This window comes from Lepidochelys kempii, chromosome 28, assembly GCF_965140265.1.
Source record: "Lepidochelys kempii isolate rLepKem1 chromosome 28, rLepKem1.hap2, whole genome shotgun sequence".
NCBI lineage: Eukaryota > Metazoa > Chordata > Testudines > Cheloniidae > Lepidochelys > Lepidochelys kempii.
The window spans coordinates 53,339-67,391 of record NC_133283.1 but is presented as its reverse complement, the minus strand read 5'-3'; the positions used below and the strand labels follow the sequence as shown (position 1 = coordinate 67,391).

The following is a 14,053-nucleotide window of genomic DNA, read 5'->3' as shown; positions in this document are numbered from 1 at the left end:
GAGGATGCTGAGTGCTCCGAGGTCAGACCCAGGAAGGTGGAAGCTGTGTGAGCTGTGTGTCCTGAAGACAGGCTGCTCACAGGAAGGCGACTACCCCAGAGTCCTGCCTGGCTTCATGGGGAGCAGTTCCAGAGCATCGCCCGGGGACTCCGTGACAACTGGTGGCAGTGGTGGGATGTACTGCACCCCGTGGATGGCGCTTCCTGCAGTAAGTGACTGGGGAGCAGTAACACGAAGGGGGATCGCCGAGGACCAGGCCTGCTGAAGGCTCAGAGAGGAGCGGTTTCGGGGGGCGGTTAACCCCTGGGAGTGTGTGACCAGCGAGAAGGACTGTGCAGTAATGGGGTCCCCCTGGGGACTGCAGTGAGCAGTCTCAGGGGTGGAGGAGCCTGCAGCTTGGCCCGGGGAGAGAGAAGGACTTTTGCAGTAACAGGGTTCCCCTGGGGATTGCAGTGAGCAGTCCAAGGGGCGGAGGAGTCTGCAGCTCGACCCTGGCAAAGAGGGGGTGACCTCGAGAAGGGCTGGCACACGAGGGGTTCTCCCTGGAAACCGTGGGGAGCTGAGAACACAGAGGCCTGTGAGTCCAGAACAACTTGGGAGGAGCGGAGTGATGGCCTGTCACCGTCTCCTTAAGAAGGACATTGTAACCCTGTGCAGAAAGAGAGGGTTGAGCGTTGGAAAGTTCACCAAAGCACAGTTAATCGTGCAGCTGGAGGAGGATGACCGCTCTAAGGAACAGATTCCTGACCCCAACTGGGGCTATTGCAGGATCTGGGAGCAGCTGGAGTGGGAGCCAGGCATCCCCAAGACTCCTGTCCCCGACCAGACGAGGGTCTTCACGATCGGGTTCCCCATCGGGGGATCGGAGACAGATGGGATTGGAGCTGAGTCCGAGAGAGCAAGAGGACTGTGGGAGACAGCGAGAACCCGAGAAAGAGCTGCAGAAGCAGCAGCAGCATGAACTGGCGGTGGTGGGGCGGAGAGGCCTAGGGGACCTCCCAGGGGTGAGTGGGGATAGACCTCGGGGGGCCAGTTCCGCAGGGAACCTCGAGACTAAATTGCTGCCCCTAGTTAAGGAGGGGGGGTGTGGATGCCCACCTCACTGCCTTTGAGCAGGCTGGAGATTTGAACCAGGGGGACCCTGCGGAAAAGCCCCGGTGTCTAGCTCCCTTGCTGGGTCCCAAGGCCACAGACTCCGTCAGCCAGATGGGTGGGGAGGTGGACAGGCTCCCACTCCTGACCCCAGCCTATATGTCTGTATGGAGTCTCCTGGGGCCAGGCCCCTCGGACCCCCAGTGGGAGCGGAAGGTGATGGTCAATGGGGAGACATTCCTGGGGTGGCGAGATCCTGGGACAGAGAGAACTGGTGTCAGACCCTGGGTGGTGCAGCCCCAGATGCTGAGGGGCTGTGTGAGCTGGGTGAGGGTCCCAGGGACGAAGCCCCTCGCCCTGCCTATGGCCCAGATCCCTGTGCAGACCCAGGAGGAGTGGGGCTGACTGGTCGTTGGGGTGCCCCAGGACACCAGCTGCGAGACCCTGTTGTGGGGTGACTGTGTCTCTTTGGGACAGGATCCAGGCCCTGTTCCTGTAACTGCCAAGGGTTTGAATTTGAATCCAGGGAACCAATCAGCGGAGAGGGAAATGGTCAGTGAAAATGCAGATGACATGGCTGGCAGCAGGGAGGAGCCGCTAGGCTCAGGATACCTGCCTGCCTGTAACCAGACCCCTGGGGCTGGGTGGGACAGAGAGATGCTCCCTGCCCCCTTGCACACAAGAGTGGGGACTCTCCCTGGCTCTGATGCATTGAGGAAAGCAGTGGCCTGCCCCACTGGGACAGCCAGGGCAGCGCTGAGCACAGTGGGAGCTGAGACCCCAGCTGAGGGGGGGGGAGACACAGGCAGGGCAGGGGATCTGTGGGGAGTGGCAAGGTGCTTGGTTAGGAAAGTTTGGATGAGCCTAGGCAGCCTTGCGATCTGATGGCTGTGTCCAGTCAGCAGGGTGGGAAGGCCAGGAGAGCGGAAGATGAGAGTCCCTGGACCTTACCTGTTAGCTGGGTGGAGAATTGGGACAGTGAAGGAAATGGGTCTCTGTCTGTCAGGGGTATTGACTTGCCTATGGAGGGAGCTACCCTGATCTCCAAGCAGTTGTCTGTGACCAGCCTTGTGTGCTGGGACCAGGGGAAAGAGATCCCAAGCTGTGTGTCTGGGAAAGGAGAAAGTGTGTCCGGCTCTTCTTGGTCTGTGGAGCAGACAGAAGGGGCCTTTCAGCCTGTGATGGTTGAGGGTCCTGCAGTTGTCTCAGAGCTGGTTCTGGATTCAGCTAAAGCCCAGGAAGGGAAGGGTCCTAAGTTTCTGTCTGCTCGGGAGAATGGCCCTGTAACTAGGTCGCATCCAGTTAGGGTCTATGTAAAATCCCCGAGACCAGACAATTCTGGTGCTTGTATTTTGCCTGTTGCTAGTGTGTTGTTGGAAAGGGTGGAGCAACTCTGTCTAATCAGGGTGAGATCCTAGCCAGGGCACAAGGAGAGCATGAAGGTGTGTGATTGTGTTACCTACTGAGGGTGTGGAAACCTGTAGCAAGAAGGAAAAGATTCCTGAACTTGTGTGTGGCAAAGGGAAGGAGAATGCTTCTAACCTTTTATCTAGGAAGTCTGTAAGTTTGCCTGAAAGGGGATTATGTAGGAATCCGCCTGATGGGCCAGAGGTGATTCTGGATGTAAGGGAGACCCAGAAAGAGTCTGTTGTTGCTCAGGAAAGTGTTCCCCTAGAGCAAGCCCTAGGTAAAGAGGGTAAGGGCAGAATTTCTGGGAGGGGTGAATTGTTGCATAGAAAAGCCCTAGGGAAAGGAATCCTCATGGAGTCTTTGCAAGCAGTTTACTGCAACGGAAGGGTGTGAAAGTGATTTAATCAAGAAAGTTTCAGTTCCTAACAGCCAGAAATGTTCTGTTGTGAATGGATCCACTGACTTTCCTGTTGAAAGATCCAGTGTGGATAGCTTTGAGAAGGTCTCAGATGGAGTGAAAGCTGTTAAGAAAGGTACACCGTCCTATAACCAAGTGGCTGTGTTTGGCCAGCTTGTTGGGAGACAAGGTTGTGGAGAAAGGGATGTCTCCATGCTAGTTCTGTAAGTGAACAGTATGTGGCCCAGGTCAAGATGGGGGCCCTTAACCAAGAGAGCCCGAATTGCAGCCCTCCAGACTGGAGCACTCGGAGAAGACCCAATCCCAGTTTGACCCCCTGGGGTTTTGGGGTGGCCAAAGGGCATGGGCTGCAGAAACCTTCCCACATGCAGCCTGCTAGTGCTATCGACCACCCCCGACCTAAGGGAGGGCGTGAAACTGGAAGGGCCTGGTGTAACTCCTACCAAGGAATGGGGGAGATGCTGGGGCATCCATGGGAGCATTGGTGGCTTCGAACTTCCCCAGGTCACCGGGTAAAGTGACCCCGCTCAGTTCGATCTCGAAGGGGGGAGAGATGTGACAAAGTGGGACTGTTCTTAATGTTTCCTCCGAATAGTGTGGGGGTGCCTCAGTTTCCCCTAGGCAGTTCTTAAGTATCTAGGGGGTGGGGTAAGGGTGTATGATCATTGCAGAGCCCTAGAGGGCAGGTGTGTGCAGGGGTCTGGACACAGAGAAGGGCCGACACCCTGTTTCCTGGCCACTGATGGCCTGGGCCCTTCCCCCCTGCGAGGTGAGAGCTAAAGGGTTGGAGAACAAAGGAATCCGGTGACCTCCTGGCCCGGGAAAGGAACAAAGCCCAGAGGAGGAGGGGCTGGGGGGAGTTTCAGTTGGGGGCTGGCTGGGACATGGAGTGAAGGGCAGACGTGGTTGTCTGGCTCACTGCCCCCCAAAATGGACCCAGCTGAGGGGTCCCGGTCTCTGCACCTACAAGCTCTGTGTTAGACCATGTTCCTGTCGTCTAATAAACCTTCTGTGTTACTGGCTGGCGGAGAGTCCCGTCTGACTGCGGAGTTGGGGGGCAGGACCCTCTGGCTTCCCCAGGAGCCCCACCTGAGCGGACTCGCTGGGGGGAAGCGCACGGAGGGGCAGAGGAGGCTGAATGCTCCGAGGTCAGACCCAGGAAGGTGGAAGCTGTGTGAGCTGTGTGTCCTGAAGACAGGCTGCTCACAGAAAGGCAACTACCCCAGAGTCCTGCCTGGCTTCATGGGGAGCAGTTCCAGAGCATCGCCCAGGGACTCCGTGACACCCCAGTGTGCCGGGGACGGCACGGGCCCCCCCACTGAGATCGGCCCCCAGTGTGCCGGGCGTGGCCCAGACCCCCAACTCAGCTCAGGGCCCCCAGTGTGCCGGGGATGGCACGGGCCCCCCCACTGAGATCGGCCCCCAGTGTGCCGGGCGTGGCCCAGACCCCCAACTCAGCTCAGGGCCCCCAGTGTGCCGGGGACGGCACGGGCCCCCCCACTGAGATCGGCCCCCAGTGTGCCGGGCGTGGCCCAGACCCCCAACTCAGCTCAGGGCCCCCAGTGTGCCGGGGACGGCACGGGCCTCCCCACTGAGATCGGCCCCCAGTGTGCCGGGCGTGGCCCAGACCCCCAACTCAGCTCAGGGCCCCCAGTGTGCCGGGGACGGCACGGGCCCCCCCACTGAGATCGGCCCCCAGTGTGCCGGGCGTGGCCCAGACCCCCAACTCAGCTCAGGGCCCCCAGTGTGCCGGGGACGGCACGGGCCTCCCCACTGAGATCGGCCCCCAGTGTGCCGGGCGTGGCCCAGACCCCCAACTCAGCTCAGGGCCCCCAGTGTGCCGGGGACGGCACGGGCCCCCAACTGAGATCAGGCCCCACGGTGGCAGGTGCCAGCCCGACACAGTGTGAGAGAGAGAGGGGTCCCCCTCCTAGAAAAGCGCACAGTCTAATGAGACAAAGCCCCCCCCACCCAGCTGGGGACATGGTTCTCTGAATGCTGTGGCCCTGGGGATTCAGCTGGAGTGGGGGGGGAACCCCCAAAGCCCCCAGCCCCAAAAACAAACCCTCGCCCCCAAAGCCCCCAGCCCCAAAAACAAACCCTCGCCCCCAGGAACAAAGCGTTCTTCTAGCAGCCTGTGCGCTGCGGGAGCGGTGGTGGCAGCGGTGGGTTCTCAGGGGAGGCCCCTGAACCCCCTTTCCCAGACTCCCTGGCCTGGCAGATGCTCATGCCAAGCCGCAGGGCCCCTGGACCACGGCAGGCTCAGCCGCCCCCAGAGGCGGAGAGCTGGGCCAGTCACCGTCTCTCTCCCGGCCGTGGCCCCCTTCTCGGGACCTGGCCGGGTGCCCAGCACCGCGCTAGGCTGACGCCAGGCGCTGGCAGGGTCCTGCCCGGCGGTGGGGGCCCTTGGCCGGGCTCTTCTCGTCAAGCGAGGGGGCAGCTGCCAGGAACAGAGCCCTTTTATCTCGCCCTGACTGCTGGGCCAAGGGGAAATCCGCCAGTGGGGGGCCCTCAGAAAGGGGAGCCCCCCAGGGTGTGTAAACACACCTACACACACACCCTGGGGTGCATAGACACCCCCCCCAGCAGGAATGTACACACCCCCCCCCAGAGGCGGGGTTGTACATATTCGCCCCCTGACACCCCGCCCTCTCTGCGGCATGCCCCTCCTGCGGGCACGGGGCGGTCATGCCAGACTTCTCCGGCCCCGGTGCATGGGGTGTCATCCTTGTGTAGCCAGTCCCCGTGCGCCTCCCACTGGTCTCTCCCTGTCTCCGCCAGGCCAACGCCCCCCTGCCACCCGCGGGGCCGGCACCCGGCCTGGCAGCCGGCCTGGCGTGGAATAAGGAGAGAGGCGGGCCGAGGTTTCAGCGCGTTTATGTAACAAACCATCTCGGAAAAGCAGGTTAGGAGCAGGGCGCGGAGCTGGTCCCGTTCCCGGGGGAGGGGGGCGCCAGGGAGCAAACCCCAGGGACCCCCCTTGCCCGCCCTGCAGCTCAGGGCATGCCACTGGCGGTGACACCTTTGACCTAGCAGCTCCAGATCCCGGGGCGGGCGCGCGGCCCTCCCATGCCCACCTCCGGCCTCCCAGCCCGGCTGTGCCTTCGTGGTCCGGCCCCCGAGGGCAGCGCTGGGGGGCCTGTGGGTTCGTGGGAGGAACCCGGCCACCGGTAGTGTTCTGGGGGTCCAGGCGGTGCCAAGCACCGGCAGCTGAGGGCTCCCGTTGGCCGGGGTGGGGTGCCCAGTGGGCGAGGCTGGGGCGACACTCAGCAGTTAGTAGTGGCGGGGGGCGGGGGGAGCGATGCGCCCCCCTCCTGTGGGAAGTCGGCCTCTGGGATGTAGTGACGGGGGACGCTCCCCCTCCCGGGGTGGGGCGCCAAAGGCAGAAGGGAGGGAGGCGAGGGGCGGGGCGGGGTGGGGCGGGGCGGGCGGCTGGTTGTAGGGCCGAGCCAGTGGCATGCTGAGCCCCGGGTGGCCCTGCCCTCGGGGTGACCTCCAGGAAGGGGTTGGGGGGCTGTGCGAACGGGCAGGGAGAGGGGCTGAGCTGCAAAGGGACTCAGCAGTGTCGGTGTGGTCGGGGGCCTGGGCGGGCAGAGAATGGGTCCCAGCCCCCCTGGCCGGGTGCAGGGGGGGCTCTTGTCGCTGCCGGGGGGGCCCAGAGCAGGGGGGGGGGCTGCGGGGCGACGGAGCGGCACTCCCAGGGCAGAGGGGGCCCAGCGCTCCAGCCCCACGGGCGGCTAGGTCCACACCTCCACGGGGATCACGCCCTCCTTGCTGTTGAGGGGGGGCAGGAGGGACTCCTCGGCCAGGAACTGGAGCGGGAACTGCACCAGGTGGCCCCGCACCTGGGCCAGGTGTTGGCGGGCCAGCTCCGGGCTGACGCAGGCCAGGTTCTGCACCCCCACGTACTCCCGCAGGGCCCGGAGCGACCGCACCGCGTTGGTGGGGAGGCAGCGGAACACCTGCCGGGGGGCCAGAGGCCGTGGGTCAGAGCCAGCGGGGGCTGGAATCCACACCCATGGTGCCCCTCCCTCCCGACCCGCCGCCCCTGCCAGCCCAGCCTGTGCCCCTCCCTCCCGACCCGCCGCCCCTGCCAGCCCAGCCTGTGCCCCTCCCTCCCGACCCCCAGCCCCTGCCAGCCCAGCCTGTGCCCCTCCCTCCCGACCCCCAGCCCCTGCCAGCCCAGCCTGTGCCCCTCCCTCCCGACCCGCCGCCCCTGCCAGCCCAGCCTGTGCCCCTCCCTCCCGACCCGCCGCCCCTGCCAGCCCAGCCTGTGCCCCTCCCTCCCGACCCCCAGCCCTGCCAGCCCAGCCTGTGCCCCTCCCTCCCGACCCCCAGCCCCTGCCAGCCCAGCCTGTGCCCCTCCCTCCCGACCCCCAGCCCCTGCCAGCCCAGCCTGTGCCCCTCCCTCCCGACCCGCCGCCCCTGCCAGCCCAGCCTGTGCCCCTCCCTCCCGACCCACAGCCCCTGCCAGCCCAGCCTGTGCCCCTCCCTCCCGACCCCCAGCCCCTGCCAGCCCAGCCTGTGCCCCTCCCTCCCGACCCGCCGCCCCTGCCAGCCCAGCCTGTGCCCCTCCCTCCCGACCCACAGCCCCTGCCAGCCCAGCCTGTGCCCCTCCCTCCCGACTCCCAGCCCCTGCCAGCCCAGCCTGTGCCCCTCCCTCCCGACCCGCCGCCCCTGCCAGCCCAGCCTGTGCCCCTCCCTCCCGACCCGCAGCCCCCTGCCAGCCCAGCCTGTGCCCCCTCCCACCCGCCCCCCTCCAGCCAGCTGCCCTCCCTCCCGACCCGCCGCCCCTGCCAGCCCAGCCTGTGCCCCTCCCTCCCTCCCGACCCGCCGCCCCTGCCAGCCCAGCCTGTGCCCCTCCCTCCCTCCCGACCCCCAGCCCCCTGCCAGCCCAGCCTGTGCCCCTCCCTCCCGACCCGCCGCCCCTGCCAGCCCAGCCTGTGCCCCTCCCTCCCTCCCGACCCCCAGCCCCCTGCCAGCCCAGCCTGTGCCCCTCCCTCCCGACCCGCCGCCCCTGCCAGCCCAGCCTGTGCCCCTCCCTCCCGACCCGCCGCCCCTGCCAGCCCAGCCTGTGCCCCTCCCTCCCGACCCCCAGCCCCTGCCAGCCCAGCCTGTGCCCCTCCCTCCCGACCCGCAGCCCCCTGCCAGCCCAGCCTGTGCCCCTCCCTCCCGACCCGCCGCCCCTGCCAGCCCAGCCTGTGCCCCTCCCTCCCGACCCGCCGCCCCTGCCAGCCCAGCCTGTGCCCCTCCCTCCCGACCCGCCGCCCCCTGCCAGCCCAGCCTGTGCCCCTCCTCCCGACCCGCCGCCCCTGCCAGCCCAGCCTGTGCCCCTCCCTCCCGACCCGCCGCCCCTGCCAGCCCAGCCAGTGCCCCTCCCTCCCGACCCCCAGCCCCTGCCAGCCCAGCCAGTGCCCCTCCCTCCCGACCCCCAGCCCCTGCCAGCCCAGCCAGTGCCCCTCCCTCCCGACTCCCAGCCCCTGCCAGCCCAGCCAGTGCCCCTCCCTCCCGACTCCCAGCCCCTGCCAGCCCAGCCAGTGCCCCTCCCTCCCGACCCGCCGCCCCTGCCAGCCCAGCCAGTGCCCCTCCCTCCCGACTCCCAGCCCCTGCCAGCCCAGCCAGTGCCCCTCCCTCCCGACTCCCAGCCCCTGCCAGCCCAGCCTGTGCCCCTCCCTCCCGACCCGCCGCCCCTGCCAGCCCAGCCTGTGCCCCTCCCTCCCGACCCCCAGCCCCTGCCAGCCCAGCCTGTGCCCCTCCCTCCCGACCCGCCGCCCCTGCCAGCCCAGCCAGTGCCCCTCCCTCCCGACTCCCAGCCCCTGCCAGCCCAGCCAGTGCCCCTCCCTCCCGACTCCCAGCCCCTGCCAGCCCAGCCAGTGCCCCTCCCTCCCGACTCCCAGCCCCTGCCAGCCCAGCCTGTGCCCCTCCCTCCCGACCCGCAGCCCCTGCCAGCCCAGCCTGTGCCCCTCCCTCCCGACCCGCCGCCCCTGCCAGCCCAGCCTGTGCCCCTCCCTCCCGACCCCCAGCCCCCTGCCAGCCCAGCCTGTGCCCCTCCCTCCCGACCCGCCGCCCCTGCCAGCCCAGCCTGTGCCCCTCCCTCCCGACCCGCAGCCCCTGCCAGCCCAGCCTGTGCCCCTCCCTCCCGACCCGCAGCCCCCTGCCAGCCCAGCCTGTGCCCCTCCCTCCCGACCCGCAGCCCCTGCCAGCCCAGCCTGTGCCCCTCCCTCCCGACCCCCAGCCCCTGCCAGCCCAGCCTGTGCCCCTCCCTCCCGACCCGCCGCCCCTGCCAGCCCAGCCTGTGCCCCTCCCTCCCGACCCGCCGCCCCCTGCCAGCCCAGCCAGTGCCCCTCCCTCCCGACCCGCAGCCCCTGCCAGCCCAGCCTGTGCCCCTCCCTCCCGACCCGCAGCCCCTGCCAGCCCAGCCTGTGCCCCTCCCTCCCGACCCGCCGCCCCTGCCAGCCCAGCCTGTGCCCCTCCCTCCCGACCCGCCGCCCCTGCCAGCCCAGCCTGTGCCCCTCCCTCCCGACCCGCAGCCCCTGCCAGCCCAGCCTGTGCCCCTCCCTCCCGACCCGCCGCCCCCTGCCAGCCCAGCCAGTGCCCCTCCCTCCCGACCCGCCGCCCCTGCCAGCCCAGCCAGTGCCCCTCCCTCCCGACCCCCAGCCCCTGCCAGCCCAGCCAGTGCCCCTCCCTCCCGACCCGCAGCCCCTGCCAGCCCAGCCTGTGCCCCTCCCTCCCGACCCGCAGCCCCTGCCAGCCCAGCCTGTGCCCCTCCCTCCCGACCCGCCGCCCCCTGCCAGCCCAGCCTGTGCCCCTCCCTCCCGACCCGCCGCCCCTGCCAGCCCAGCCTGTGCCCCTCCCTCCCGACCCCCAGCCCCTGCCAGCCCAGCCTGTGCCCCTCCCTCCCGACCCGCCCCTCCCTCCCGACCCGCAGCCCCCTGCCAGCCCAGCCTGTGCCCCTCCCTCCCGACCCGCCGCCCCTGCCAGCCCAGCCTGTGCCCCTCCCTCCCGACCCGCCGCCCCTGCCAGCCCAGCCCGTGCCCCTCCCTCCCGACCCGCCGCCCCTGCCAGCCCAGCCCGTGCCCCTCCCTCCCGACTCCCAGCCCCTGCCAGCCCAGCCCGTGCCCCTCCCTCCCGACCCGCAGCCCCTGCCAGCCCAGCCTGTGCCCCTCCCTCCCGACCCGCCGCCCCTGCCAGCCCAGCCTGTGCCCCTCCCTCCCGACCCCCAGCCCCCTGCCAGCCCAGCCTGTGCCCCTCCCTCCCGACCCGCCGCCCCTGCCAGCCCAGCCTGTGCCCCTCCCTCCCGACCCGCAGCCCCTGCCAGCCCAGCCTGTGCCCCTCCCTCCCGACCCGCAGCCCCCTGCCAGCCCAGCCTGTGCCCCTCCCTCCCGACCCGCAGCCCCTGCCAGCCCAGCCTGTGCCCCTCCCTCCCGACCCCCAGCCCCTGCCAGCCCAGCCTGTGCCCCTCCCTCCCGACCCGCCGCCCCCTGCCAGCCCAGCCAGTGCCCCTCCCTCCCGACCCGCAGCCCCTGCCAGCCCAGCCTGTGCCCCTCCCTCCCGACCCGCAGCCCCTGCCAGCCCAGCCTGTGCCCCTCCCTCCCGACCCGCCGCCCCCTGCCAGCCCAGCCAGTGCCCCTCCCTCCCGACCCGCAGCCCCTGCCAGCCCAGCCAGTGCCCCTCCCTCCCGACCCGCAGCCCCTGCCAGCCCAGCCTGTGCCCCTCCCTCCCGACCCGCAGCCCCTGCCAGCCCAGCCTGTGCCCCTCCCTCCCGACCCGCCGCCCCCTGCCAGCCCAGCCAGTGCCCCTCCCTCCCGACCCGCAGCCCCTGCCAGCCCAGCCTGTGCCCCTCCCTCCCGACCCGCAGCCCCTGCCAGCCCAGCCTGTGCCCCTCCCTCCCGACCCGCCGCCCCCTGCCAGCCCAGCCTGTGCCCCTCCCTCCCGACCCGCCGCCCCTGCCAGCCCAGCCTGTGCCCCTCCCTCCCGACCCCCAGCCCCTGCCAGCCCAGCCTGTGCCCCTCCCTCCCGACCCGCCCCTCCCTCCCGACCCGCAGCCCCCTGCCAGCCCAGCCCGTGCCCCTCCCTCCCGACCCGCCGCCCCTGCCAGCCCAGCCCGTGCCCCTCCCTCCCGACCCGCCGCCCCTGCCAGCCCAGCCCGTGCCCCTCCCTCCCGACCCGCCGCCCCTGCCAGCCCAGCCCGTGCCCCTCCCTCCCGACCCGCCGCCCCTGCCAGCCCAGCCTGTGCCCCTCCCTCCCGACCCGCCGCCCCTGCCAGCCCAGCCTGTGCCCCTCCCTCCCGACCCCCAACCCCTGCCAGCCCAGCCAGTGCCCCTCCCTCCCGACCCGCCGCCCCTGCCAGCCCAGCCAGTGCCCCTCCCTCCCGACCCGCCGCCCCTGCCAGCCCAGCCTGTGCCCCTCCCTCCCGACCCCCAGCCCCTGCCAGCCCAGCCAGTGCCCCTCCCTCCCGACTCCCAGCCCCTGCCAGCCCAGCCAGTGCCCCTCCCTCCCGACTCCCAGCCCCTGCCAGCCCAGCCAGTGCCCCTCCCTCCCGACTCCCAGCCCCTGCCAGCCCAGCCTGTGCCCCTCCCTCCCGACCCGCCGCCCCCTGCCAGCCCAGCCTGTGCCCCTCCCTCCCGACCCGCCGCCCCCTGCCAGCCCAGCCTGTGCCCCTCCCTCCCTCCCGACCCGCCGCCCCCTGCCAGCCCAGCCTGTGCCCCTCCCTCCCGACCCGCCGCCCCCTGCCAGCCCAGCCTGTGCCCCTCCCTCCCGACCCGCCGCCCCCTGCCAGCCCAGCCTGTGCCCCTCCCTCCCGACCCGCCGCCCCCTGCCAGCCCAGCCTGTGCCCCTCCCTCCCGACCCGCAGCCCCCTGCCAGCCCAGCCTGTGCCCCTCCCTCCCGACCCGCCGCCCCTGCCAGCCCAGCCAGTTCCCCTCCCTCCCGCCTCCCAGCCCCTGCCAGCCCAGCCTGTGCCCCTCCCTCCCGACCCGCAGCCCCCTGCCAGCCCAGCCAGTGCCCCTCCCTCCCGACTCCCAGCCCCTGCCAGCCCAGCCAGTGCCCCTCCCTCCCGACCCCCAGCCCCTGCCAGCCCAGCCTGTGCCCCTCCCTCCCGACTCCCAGCCCCTGCCAGCCCAGCCAGTGCCCCTCCCTCCCGACTCCCAGCCCCTGCCAGCCCAGCCAGTGCCCCTCCCTCCCGACTCCCAGCCCCTGCCAGCCCAGCCAGTGCCCCTCCCTCCCGACCCGCCGCCCCTGCCAGCCCAGCCAGTGCCCCTCCCTCCCGACTCCCAGCCCCTGCCAGCCCAGCCAGTGCCCCTCCCTCCCGACCCGCCGCCCCTGCCAGCCCAGCCTGTGCCCCTCCCTCCCGACCCCCAGCCCCCTGCCAGCCCAGCCTGTGCCCCTCCCTCCCGACCCGCCGCCCCTGCCAGCCCAGCCAGTGCCCCTCCCTCCCGACCCGCCGCCCCTGCCAGCCCAGCCAGTGCCCCTCCCTCCCGACTCCCAGCCCCTGCCAGCCCAGCCAGTGCCCCTCCCTCCCGACTCCCAGCCCCTGCCAGCCCAGCCTGTGCCCCTCCCTCCCGACCCGCCGCCCCCTGCCAGCCCAGCCAGTGCCCCTCCCTCCCGACCCCCAGCCCCTGCCAGCCCAGCCAGTGCCCCTCCCTCCCGACTCCCAGCCCCTGCCAGCCCAGCCAGTGCCCCTCCCTCCCGACCCGCCGCCCCTGCCAGCCCAGCCAGTGCCCCTCCCTCCCGACTCCCAGCCCCTGCCAGCCCAGCCAGTGCCCCTCCCTCCCGACTCCCAGCCCCTGCCAGCCCAGCCTGTGCCCCTCCCTCCCGACTCCCAGCCCCTGCCAGCCCAGCCTGTGCCCCTCCCTCCCGACTCCCAGCCCCTGCCAGCCCAGCCTGTGCCCCTCCCTCCCGACCCGCCGCCCCTGCCAGCCCAGCCTGTGCCCCTCCCTCCCGACCCGCAGCCCTGCCAGCCCAGCCAGTGCCCCTCCCTCCCGACCCCCAGCCCCTGCCAGCCCAGCCTGTGCCCCTCCCTCCCGACCCGCCGCCCCCTGCCAGCCCAGCCAGTGCCCCTCCCTCCCGACTCCCAGCCCCTGCCAGCCCAGCCTGTGCCCCTCCCTCCCGACCCCCAGCCCCTGCCAGCCCAGCCTGTGCCCCTCCCTCCCGACCCGCAGCCCCCTGCCAGCCCAGCCAGTGCCCCTCCCTCCCGACTCCCAGCCCCTGCCAGCCCAGCCTGTGCCCCTCCCTCCCGACCCGCCGCCCCTGCCAGCCCAGCCTGTGCCCCTCCCTCCCGACCCGCAGCCCCCTGCCAGCCCAGCCTGTGCCCCTCCCTCCCGACCCGCAGCCCCCTGCCAGCCCAGCCTGTGCCCCTCCCTCCCGACCCCCAGCCCCTGCCAGCCCAGCCTGTGCCCCTCCCTCCCGACCCCCAGCCCCTGCCAGCCCAGCCTGTGCCCCTCCCTCCCGACCCACAGCCCCCTGCTAGCCCAGCCCTGCCCCCCCAGCCCTGCCGGTGCCCCTCACTCCTGACCCCCAGGCCCTGCCAGCCCAGCCCTGCCCCCCGACTCCCTGCTCACCTGATCATAGATGTTGGCGTTGGCCAGGCCGGTGGCTTTCCAGGCGCCGTGGAAGAAGAGGTCGCTGACCGGATCCTGGATGTCGGGGCTGGCGGTGCTCGACGCCCCCAGAAGCGACCTGCGGAGAAGGGCCCAGCGCAGGGGTGAGGTGCCCGTGCCCAGGTAACCGCTCATGGCTGCCGCCCAGCAGTGGGGGATGGGATTGCACCCCGTCTTCCCAGCGCACCTCCCCCAGCCCCCCAGGCGAGGTGCGCGCACACAGCTGGGGGGCCAGCAGGCCCGCGGGCGGCGCATGCCCCCACCTGAAGCAGTCGAGGCGCAGGCTGAGTGCGAATTTCCCCGCCTCGTAGGGCTCCCCACCCATGACCGAGGGGACCAGCTCCGTGTCCTCCACCAGCAGGGCCAGCTCGCTGTCCCGCTTCCCCAGCAGGCTGCGGTCGTTGATGTTGGCAGAACCTGGGGGGGCCAGGGACGGATCAGAGCCCTGCCGGGGCCCCTCCCTCCCGACCCGCAGCCCCCTGCCAGCCCAGGGCTCCCCCCCAGCCCTGCCGGGGCCCACTCTGAGATAGCGCGT

At 71.0% G+C, this 14,053-nt stretch overlaps 1 protein-coding gene across 1 annotated transcript in view; it reads right to left on the bottom strand.

Moving 5' to 3' along the window:
- Window positions 1-5,781: 5,781 nt before the first annotated feature.
- PLD2 (phospholipase D2) overlaps window positions 5,782-14,053 on the bottom strand; it is a 9,036-nt gene continuing 764 nt past the window's right edge. The window contains exons 2-4 of the mRNA XM_073326444.1: window positions 13,782-13,935; window positions 13,480-13,597; window positions 5,782-6,882 (exon numbers count right to left, since the gene is read on the bottom strand). Of these exons, the coding sequence (XP_073182545.1) occupies window positions 6,658-6,882; window positions 13,480-13,597; window positions 13,782-13,935 (497 nt within the window). The 3' untranslated portion in view covers window positions 5,782-6,657. The remainder of the gene's footprint in view (window positions 6,883-13,479; window positions 13,598-13,781; window positions 13,936-14,053) is intronic.